Below are 11,541 nucleotides of genomic sequence, written 5' to 3' on the forward strand. Positions count from 1 at the left end.
GGCCTCTGTCTTTTACAATCACACCTACCCACACAGTCACATGCACACACACACACACACACACACACACCGATGAATAGTCGCTGTAATATTCCTGTGATATTTATGCAGAGACGTATATGAGTAGGAGCTCTGCAATGAATGCTTATTTCACTAATACTGGTGATTATTTTGATTATTGATTAATCTACGACTAATTTTCTTCATTAAAATGGCATAAATTTCCAATATATAACATCCCAGAGCACTGGCTGATAAATTTAAATTGTTTGTTTTATCCAACCAACTGTCCAAAACCCAAATATATTCAGTTTAATATCATATTTAGTAAAGAAAAGCAGCATATCATCACATTTGAGACACTTGAACCAAAGAATTTCTGCCTTTTCGCTTTAAACTGCTACTGTCATTGACTAATTTATTAATGGATTAATAGTTTCAGCTGTATTTTATATTGTAAAGAGCTTAGTCACGCAGAGTTAGACCTCTCTCCACAGCGCTCAGCACTCAAGGAAGGTCTACACTTGATCATTCTGCTTTCAGGGGGAAAAAGTGTTCCACCTGGTTTGCATTTCTTTAAACCCATCGCAGTTGTCTTGGGTGGCGCTAAGCCCAGGATGCAGTGCAGCGCCCCTGCAAAATATTGGCGGAGGAACATTTGCATGTGGGGAGACGAGCATTAAAATGACTAAATCACGGCAAAACAAAAGGTAACAGCTTCTAGCTTGTTTACGTTCAAACTGTTAGCAACCGGGTGCTAATTTGCTATTTTCAGTGTGCAGGTCGCAGCTCAGATATTGCATGGTAAAAAAAAAAAATCAGATATCGATATATCAGCTGATATTCTTTATATAGAATATAACATATAAAATATATAACATAAACACTTTTTTTTCCCAATGATCCCTCAAATGTGTTAACTTGACGTTGTGTAATGAAGGATATTTAGCTTAATTGTCCAAAAAGACATCAGGCCACTGAAACAGTAAACTTTGACTTTTATTTTTATTAATTATAAGAGCTCTACCAATAAATCGATCGATATATTGGTCAACCAATATATTGTTGATCAATATTATCAGCCCAATATTGGCCTATCACAGTTATATCGCTGTATATATGCATAGATGTCTGATATGCACCTATATTAAAACTTTTTAGCAGAACAAAATGCAGATTTTTCTCTTTTTTTAGGTTTATAAACAGAATTTCATGTAGATTCCATCCATTTTCTTCAATCTGCCTCCTTTACATATCTTTGTCACAAGTGTTTGATAACCACTTTTGAGGGATTTTATTCTATATGAAGATTATCTAGCTCTACTTTTAACTTGAAAAAGTTGCTGATTAATCTACTGTTATCGACTAACTGATCAATCATTTAATGGTTTCAGCTATATTCTTCAAATGTCCCTGAGGTGCATTTTATAGTTAAAATTTATGGTATCTTTACAGTATTTTACTGCCTTTCATCAGAGCCATACAGATATGTGTGTAGGCTGATATTATCTGTCCAATGTTAGCCTAGCACAGATATATCGGTCTATATTGGTACTGGTGTATATGTTGCCCAATTTTTTTATTTTCCTTTTTTTACAGGACATACTGCAGATTTTTTTTCTAAGCTTTATATATATATATATATATATATATATTTTTATTATTATTGTTCATGGTTGTTTATAATTATTAAAAATACCAGTGAAAGGTTACTGTTTCCAGTTGGCTGCAGGGTGGACATTAATTCCTGATAATGGACATCTACTAAGTACTCCCAGGAAAAATGAGTAACCATAGCAACAGGAACATACAAAGAAAAATAAGGAAAAATGAAATAAAAAAAATAAAAATAAAAAGGAAAATAGAAATTGATAGTATTTCTTTCTTCGGCAAGTGACCATGGTATAAGCTGGATAAGAGAGAGGGGAAACCACGCCCCCTCTGGTGCGCCCCATGGGACATAAAAAAATATGTTCAGTCTTCAACAGCAAGAGATAAATCACTTTTTGAATCTGATTGAACTGTGCCATGAATTACACATATGATTATATGATGTTCATCAATTTAAAAGACCATTTTACAAGACTTAAACATTGCAATTTGTGGTAGGTTTGTCATAGTTTGGTTTAGTTTTGTGTGAAGCCACTCAGTGTACAACATGTCTAATCTCGCACACTATATGTCATCAAGATCAACGTCGCCGCTCCTTGTAATGTTATCTTACCTGAAGTGTTTTATTAGAGACTCCTGATCCTTTTGTCGGCTAGGAAGTGAAACAATGAGTAAGACCTGCTGCTCATGTGACGACATCCTGGTACAAAAACACACCGGCATCATAGCTACAGTGGCTAATGTTAGCGTTTGGCAGGAGAAAGTAGTCCTTCTGATTACGTATCTGCACAGTCTGATGCCTCAATAGTTTTGAGATTGTTTTCCTGAAATGAGCAGGGATGTCTATTAAAAAGACGTCGTCTGGATGGCAGCTCAGGTTGCTCCAAAACCTGTATGTACCTTTAAGCATTAATGGGACCTTTAGAGATGTGGCAATTACCCATGATGCCATGGGCACTAACACAACTCCAGCACAGATTCTGGCTTTTGAATTTTGCACCAATTACAACCTGGATGGTCCTTTTCCTCTTTAGCCCGGGGACACGACGTCCATGATTTCCCAAAACAATCTGAAATTGGACTCGTCAGACCACAACACGCTTTTCCACTTTGCGTCAGTCCATCTCAGGTGAGCCAGAAGTTGGCAACATTTCTGGATGTTTATGAAATATGGCAGAATTTTCTTACTCCCTAATATCAGAGTTGCCAAATTCAGAGTCAGCTGGGAGCTACAGGTAATATGGATGTTTTTTTTCTAAAATAAAATTCATCATATTGATCACACAAGCTCCTAACATTTGCAACATTTCAACACACTTATTGTGCATTAAAAGCGAATTTCTCAATGATACTCTTGCAATGACTTGTTGGTTGAGGTATTTTCCTTACTGGCCCTTTAAGAAGTTTCTTGCCTATAGGACAACATCCTTCTCTCTTTCTCTCTCTCCCTCTCTCTCTCTCTCTCTCTCTCACACACACACAGTCCAACGTGCGCACACACACATGCACACACATCTTGCACACGTGCACACACTCACCTTTCATCTCGCAGCAGTCCTTGGGGCCTCGCTGGTCGGCCTTGATTGGCAGCTGGAGCAGTGACTTCAGGTTGGTCATGGAGGTCAGGTGTCCACCTTGGGGGCCACTTCCAGCCGGGTTGCTGGCCCCAAACTGGGGGCTGGTGGCCCCGGCTGGGAGATCGGGCGGTAAGAGCTGAGTGAGAGGCCTTGACATAACTTCCAAAGGAGGAGGAGGAGGAGGAGGTGGGGGGAGGTGAGGAGGGGAGGCACGAGGGGGAGGCGGTTGAGAACCTGCAGACTGTGAGAGTTCAAGATCAAAATAATCCAATTAGTGGCACTAATTGACAGGCGCGCCGTCAAAAGGTGCGCGGACAGGTGTGTGTGTGCGCTCAGTATCTCCACCTGATGTCCCGCTTTTCCGCCCGTCCCATGAAGAAAAATGTGTAAAGTCAAAAGAGGGAGACTTATCTCCAAAATGGCACCATGTTGACCGAGTCTAATTCATCCTCTCAGACCGGCTGAGCCTTCAGGAGTTGCTGTCAGCCTGTTTCTCTTCAGACAAACTCAGCTCCGCACTAATAAACACCGCACACAGGAAGACTAATTGAATCCAGCCAAGTCCCCTTTGAGTTTGTGGAGATAAAACGCTCCGCGGGTCCGTTGGTCGGTTGATCGATCGGTGAATTTTTAGTCCAGAGGGGGTAAAAAATAAAAATAAATGCGGATGCGTGTCGTCCCATGCAATGAGTGTAGAAAGAGGATTAGAAACAGTAGAATAGAGTCGAGTCAAGGCGTGAAGTCTCCAGGATAACACAACAAAATAAACCAAACTTGTGGTTAAAAATGAGCGAAAATATAAAGATGAAGGAAATAAAGAGAAGAGAAAAAATAATAATATCCAGTAGTGTGAGATTCAGATAGATGGGACTGATGGCTCTTATTTTCCTCCCTCTCTCCCTCCCTTTCTCTCTCTCTCTCTCTCTTTCTCACACACACACACACACACACTTCTCTCTATTTTCGTCGTTCTTTCTGACTCTCTCTCTCTCTCTCTCTCTGCCAGTCAGCTGGAACCAACACGGGCCGTTCGTGTGACGTCACCGCTCACGGGGGAAAGGCGCTTGGGGGCGTGGATAGTTTGCATACACAGACCACGCCCCCTTAGACACCCCCTTACCTTACATCCACTGTACTGCGTTCAGGGGCCATGGGAAAGCTGGTAAATATGAGCTTCCTCGTGGAAAATATCACTGATTTAAATTTGATCTTAGTATTCTGGTGCTTTTACATTTGGAGCAACATGTGCTGCCATCCAATAACTAGTGTCCTCAGTTCCCAAACACTGAATGACTGTTGTTAAAAGAAAAAGTAATATATCACAGTGGTAAATATGCTCCTGTCCCAACTTTTTTGGTACGTGTTGCAGGCATCAAATTCACGATGAGCACATATTTGCAAAGAAATAAAGCTTGTCACTTTAAATATTAAATATCTCATATTTGTAATGTATTCAATTGAATATAGGTCAAAAAAAGATTTGCAGTGTTTGCTCAGTTTCATGGACAGTAAATGTATATTGCCCATAAAGATAAAAAAAAAAGTAGTCACAGGAACAGTTAGGTGATAATTGCCATTTGTCTGTTTTTTCTTCACATTTTATAGACAAAATCAAGAAATAAATCAGCCAATTCAGCATTACTGAAAACAAACAGCTGCAGCCCTAATAATAAGCATCAATGTGTAATCAATCAGTTTTCGTCTATATTTTGGTGCTTCATACAACTTTTCTCCCTGCTGACTGCCTTAAGAATGTTTCATTACCAAAATTCAGTGTTACACCGTGGATTTTAGTTAAAATACAATGAGAGGCCATGTGTAATAATCCTCTGGAATATAATCTCAAACACCACATTGTAAACCATCAGATTCATTACATCAAGTAGATAATGGCTGTATAATAGCCGGATCCATATTAAAGAGAGGAGAAAATGCAAACCATTGTCAAATACATGGTGTCAGTCTTGAAGAAATGTTAAATAAATGGGTTGTTCACTGACCAGAATCTTGAACCACTTTGTGACAATATTTTTATAGTTTTCTGTTCAACATAGTTTTTAGCCGACTTGATAAATTCTTTACTTCCATGAATGCGTCAATTGGAAATGGAAACTAAATCAGTGGTATTATTCATATGTTGCTTTTTCCATTTAATTTTCCTCCTACACATTAAACGCAACACATATTTGCATAATGACACAACACCTCCCAGGAGTTTCATCCAATGGCTGATCGCAGCTGTGACTGTTGCGCGATTAGCCACGCCCAAGCGATCTGAGCTCCTTCCTGGATGGACCGTGAACGCACCCCGCCCCTCTCCTCTTCTCTCACGCTGTCATTTAAACGGCGAGGCCGAAACAACAGCGGTGACCACAGACTGCGAGTAAATCTAAAATGAGATGTACGGTCCTGAGACGTCAGGATGTTTACTGTGTTGTTGACGTCCCCCCCCCCCCCCCCCGCTGACTTATCTGAGAAATGTGGGGAAATGTGAACGTTTTTACCCACAACGTGAAGAGTCTGGCAAACAGTTTTAAGCAAATACAGATATCAGGTGTTCACGTGAGCAGACAGTCACGCCAGGTCTTCCTAAAAAAATATTAACAGCTCAGTCTTTTACCAGGTTAAGACACAGCCGCCATGTTGAGATTTGTCAGCAGCATAAAAGCAGCTGTAAACGATATTTATAAATGTCTATTTCGATAAAAATCGAGTATTATTTACTTAAACATCAACTGTGTGCGATAAAGTTTTTAAATAATCAAATTTAAAGCTGTTTGAATTGTCTTTAATCCCCTAAAAACAGTCAGGAAAGGGATAACTCCTCTGTTTTTCTCCAGCTCTGTGTCCCTGTCTCCCTCTCGCGCTCTCAACACCAAAGAAGCACATGGCTCCGGCACGCGCCGACTGTTGCCTACCGGCGACTCTGCCGCGTCGTGATTGGCCGAAACTAGGTCACTCGCTGCCTCTCCCGGGCTCCTATTGGCCAAAAATAGGTCACAGTCTCCGCCCACAGGTTTCCCCATGCCACTGCCGCGTGAGAGCCTGGTTAGATGGGGGAAACACAAAGGGAGGGGGGGCTGATTGTGTGGATTAGTGTTTCACTTCTGAAGGGAAGCAGAAAAAAAAAAAACCATCACATTTATTTCTTTATAATAAAGTACACTAAATAAATACATGTAAAAATATATATATATAAATGATAAATATAGATTAAAATATTTAAAAGTAAAAACAAAGTGACACTAATTGAATACAATTACTAAATTTAAAATTTAAATAAGTAATATTTGTGTATTGTATGTATTTGTGTTGTGCTTTAACTTCTCATCAGTACAATACAGTAGACCTATAGCTTAATTATGTCTTGTAAAGTAGGCTACATAGTGTAGACTTATCCTTACTAATAATAATTTCTTGCAATTATGACTCTCCACAATATGTGTATCTCTATTTTTACTGTATTTTTTAGGATTAGTTTGTAACATCTGTTCAGGCACTGCAGTTGAAGAATATCCCTTTAGTTAAAATAAAAAGGAATATACATTTTTATTAAAAAAAATATTCAGCATGGGATTGCACATTTAGTCTATAGTGTTACTGACGTGAGAATCCCAAATGCAGATTGTGTGAGAGTCATATCTGCAGTTTCTGTATTGGTTTGACTGGGAGACATGGAGATTTCAGACCAGCACTGGGTGTGTGGATCCAATGTGTTTGCTCATGACAATATATGACAGAAGTCTGAAATGCAAAACATGATCCACATTAGGTTAATAATACCCTTGTGGGTAACTGGAGCACATTTACAGTAATGTTTATTAATGTGCGCTGTCCCTATTAGAATAAATAAACAAACATCTCTAGTGGCTTCATTTTCTCATATTAGGTTACATGTATACACTATATTGTTGAAGAAAATTATATTGTACTATATTGTCATGTTTGCTGTGGCTTTCACTCTGTTTTGTCCATCATGTAGACTGTAGACATTTTTGTGCATCCAAATGAATGATGAAATGAGAAATCTTGCCTCTAACTTCAATAATAGCAGTCTATAAAGGAGTACATCAAATATAAACATGCAACATCATGCACTTCCTGTTGATACTAATTTGACTGATTTATGAATCAGATGCAGCAGCTGCACTGTGAGAACAACAGTTCCTGGAAGGACCTGGAAAAGCTGCCAGTCCTATCTGATGACAGAGCGCTGTCAAATATACATGACAGGAATGTGCGAGTAGTAAGAGGCCAAAATAATCTGTCATACACTCACACACACACACTCACTCACTCACACGCAGACAGGAGTGTATGTATGCTGGCATGCATCAGGGAAAGTGAGCAACAACAGCTTGACGCCACTAACGTGTGATTCGAGTTTCATGAGCCGTTTCGAATTCAAATTATTTTCCCCTGCTCCCTCTCCTTCAGACTTGGGAGGCAGCCATCATTTTAAAGTGTATTTAAATGGCTCCATCTAGTGGCTGTTTGTCAGTGAAGCGCCAACAGATTACAGTCAGATGCAGTGTTCACTCTGCTGTTAGGTGGCAGCAGTGACAGATGAAGTATATAGATCTTTTACCAAAGTAAAAACACAAATACTACACTGTGAAAAGCAAAATGTACTTAAAAAGCATAGTAAAAGTACTCATTCTGCAGTAGAAAAGTGCTTTACTATTATATCTGATTGTTTAGCATTAAGGCTGAGCTCATTTGAACTACTTTATATACTGTTTGGTAGTTTAATCACACCAGTGCATCATTTTCTTTAAGATTATCAGATGTTTGAAGACTCGCTTGTGACCATGCATGGATTACTGAACGGGCACATCAAGCAGAGGTCCAGGGGCCCAAAGGGTCAACATACCAAATAAAGACACAAAACAACCACAAAGAGACACAAAATGACCACAAAGATAAGCAAAACATCCACAAACGTCTACAAAGAGACTACAAGACCACAAACACACACACAATGACCACAAACAGGCATATAATGACCCCAGGGAGACACATAAAAACCACAAAGAGACACAAAACAACCACAATGAGAAGCAAAATGTCCACAATGAGATGGAAACGACTATAGAGTCACAAAATGACCGCAAAGACACAAAACAACCACAAGGATAAACAGAATGTCCACACTGAGATGGAAAACAAATACAAAGAGACACAAAATGGCCACAAAGAGACACAAAACAACTACAGGGATAAGCAAAATGTCCACAATGAGATGGCAAACAACTATAAAGAGACACAAAATGACCACAAAGAGACAAAACAACCACAATGAGAATCAAAATGTCCACAATGAGATGGTAAACGACTAAAAAGAGGCACAAAATGTCCACAATCAGAAAGAAAATGACTATAAAGACACCCAAAATGGCCACAATGAGATAGAAAATTACTATAAAGTGACACAAAATTACCACAAAAAGAGACAAACCCACAGAAAGATGAATAACAACTATAAAGAGGGGAGATGATGGAGTCTGTGCTCAGGGCTCCATTGTCTTATAATCTGCATCAAACCACTTATCTGTCAGAAGTCAAGTTTTCATGAGTTTAGAAAAACAGCCCTGTTTTCAGCTGTGTGAGAACGCATTTTCCAGCTAAACCAAGGGGGATTTAAAGAGTTTATTTAGCTTAAGAACCACAAAGGAACACTTAATCCTTTTTTCCTTTGTAAGAAAAATTCATTCAAAATCACAAACTTTGGAGAAACAGTTTTAAATGGAAAGGAAGTGTATGGAATACTGTAATCTGAAAAGTTACAAGTAACTAAAGCTGTGAGATAAATGTAGTGGAGTAAAAAGTACAGCATTCACCTCCAAGATGTGGTGGAGTAGAAGTACGGTACAGTACTCGAGTACATGTACTTAGTTACATTCCACCACTGAATGACAGAACATTCTCGAGTGTTTGATGAGACACGTGTCAGAACATATGAGACCCTCCGGTCTCATCTGCCGGGCTCTCAGAAAGTCTTTGACAGCTCACCTGACCCTCCTGCTCCAGGTGCACCACACCTGACCTCCTGTCACTGACGCACGTGGAGCTGCAGCTCTCTGAACGTCTCCTCTCGCTGTGTGCGTGTGCGGGGGGGGGGCAGGCTGCATGTGTCAGAGAGAGGAACCACTTCAGCCTCCCTGTAGGAGGAAAACGCTGGATAAAAATATACACGTTGGATTAATTATGTGAAACAAGCTGCGGGAGGATGGAAGTTGTGTTTGAGCTGCAAACAGAACTGAGTTCAAATCAGCATTGTAGAGAGTTGGAGGAAGTGCTGCATCCTCACGGCGTCAGGGCTCAGAGAAAGGTTCAGGGAAACAGACGAGTAGTTCAGTGGCAGCTGTGCATGTCTGAATGCAAATATTCACACACTGGACATTTGTACTTCGAATATTTTCATTTTTTACTACTTTATACTTCTACTCCACTAAAATCCAGCAACATATATTATACTTTTTACTCCACTACATTCATTCGTCAGCTGTAGTCACTAGATTCAGATAAAGTAATATATACACTTTTACAGACCGTTGCTATGGACACAGTTCTGATAATAGACTGTGGATGAACAATAAAATCCTTTTTTAAACCACTAAAATCATTTAAAAATTTATATTCTGTGTCAAGTTATTGATTTTTTTTGGTACATTAACATGTAACAAATGTAGAATTAACAGGTCGCAATTTCGATACTGCACTTATTGCACTACTGATACTGTATTGCTATAGACTTTTTCTTCAGTAAAAATAAATAATTGCAATGAGAATGTTCAGGAGTGACTCATACTGAATATCTAGGGACATTGTTTCTAGAAAGACTGAGTTTTTTCAATGGTTTAGAGCAGCATTAAATAAGTCCCATTCACTTTCACTGTACTGGGCTGAAGACAGAAACTTCAGCGGATACCACAAGTCAAACCGCAGACGTCTACATGGTTAGAAACACACTAGAGGGAAGTTAGTGTGTTTTGATGTGGTTTGGTTGAACAGACCGCTTTTGAACTCGCTGCTGTGGTTTGGTGAGATCAAAAGGCCGAGGATGTTGATTTTTTTTTTTTTCTAGTTCAAGAGGAGGGCCACAAAGTCTGTTCATGATGCTGCTGAATGAAGTTTCCTCTTAAGATTCATCGACACGTAACAGACAAAGGTGCACATCCAGTGGTGCCCCTCTAACCCCACCTCTGTTGGTTGCCTGGGGACCAGACGAATCTATCGACCTCATGCTCACATCTGCAAATTTAATTTTAATTTTAATCGCATGCTATTATAGTACCCTTTATTTGGGACTACAAAATCCACAGAATAAGCAAACAACATCTTTGTAAATAGAAGTCGGAAGGTGGTTTCACTGTACCAAATTTTCTGCCGTTTTTCTGGGCAAACAATTTAAGAACCTTTAAATTTTGATCAGATGAAGTTCCAGACATTTTACTCCCAGAAGTAAACCCCCTCTCCATTTTTCCTGAGGTATCATCACAGTGTTGCAAATATAATATTGTAGAGGTACGCTGTTACATAGTTTGGTCTGCTGTTCAAATGAAATAATATTGGGAGGATATTTTCAACATGTTTTCCTTAGTGATTGGTCGGACACTGCGTCCTGACCCCAAACTGATGATCTTAGGCACAGCAAACACTCTGAATACATTAACCCTTTCACACATAAATGTGATGGGAGGAAATTATGATCAATTATTGCATTGCAAATATGTTATTTTATAGAATTTTATGAATTTGTTTGTTAAATAGATGCTTCTTAAGTTGAAAAGCTGTCCACCTGAGTGGATGCTGAAAAACTGCTTGAAAAAAATTGTAAAAAAAAAAAAGAATATCAACTGTTTTAGTTTTTTTTTCATGCCTAAAGAGGAATAAAACACTGACTTTGTACAAAGGCCTCAATTACTTCAAAATCACTTTGTAGTGTTGAAGGAATGTAATGGCACGAATGGCACTGAGCTGAAATTGCAAATAGCAACTTTGCTATTCATTTCAGACAATTAAAACATACTTAAACACTGCAAGCCTACTCGCATCGTATCCACCTAATTAAAGCATCAACTTATAGTCCTGTCATTTTGCTAGAAATGTTCATTTCGGGCATTAGCATTAGCAGAGACACCGCTAACGCTAATATAGCCTGTAGAGTCTCTCGTACTACACAGCAGATCAGGTGAACAAAGAAAATGTTAAATCTGCCTATAGGAAGGTATACAATCCACAAATAAATAAAAAATGATGAATATTTACCTGTTTTTTAACTGAGCTTCTCTTTCTTTTCTCTTTTCCATTTAGTCCCAAATTACACGTTAATTTCCTGGAAACTTCTAGG

General features: G+C 39.0%; 1 protein-coding gene across 2 annotated transcripts in view; it reads right to left on the minus strand.

The window, feature by feature from the left end:
• The window catches only part of dbpa (D site albumin promoter binding protein a), a 42,852-nt gene extending 38,719 nt beyond the window's left edge, over positions 1–4,133 (minus strand). The window contains exons 1-2 of one of the 2 annotated variants that reach the window (XM_084738539.1): positions 3,534–4,133; positions 3,150–3,429 (exon numbers count right to left, since the gene is read on the minus strand). In XM_084738539.1, the coding sequence (XP_084594665.1) occupies positions 3,150–3,345 (196 nt within the window). In that variant the 5' untranslated portion in view covers positions 3,346–3,429; positions 3,534–4,133. Of the gene's footprint in view, positions 1–3,149 lie in introns of both variants that reach the window. The other variant, XM_084738538.1, reaches the window with a different exon arrangement.
• Between the last annotated feature and the right edge of the window lie 7,408 nt (positions 4,134–11,541).

The sequence above is a fragment of the Lutjanus erythropterus genome, chromosome 16 (assembly GCF_056507025.1).
Source record: "Lutjanus erythropterus isolate fLutEry1 chromosome 16, fLutEry1.hap2, whole genome shotgun sequence".
Classification (NCBI taxonomy): domain Eukaryota; kingdom Metazoa; phylum Chordata; class Actinopteri; order Lutjaniformes; family Lutjanidae; genus Lutjanus; species Lutjanus erythropterus.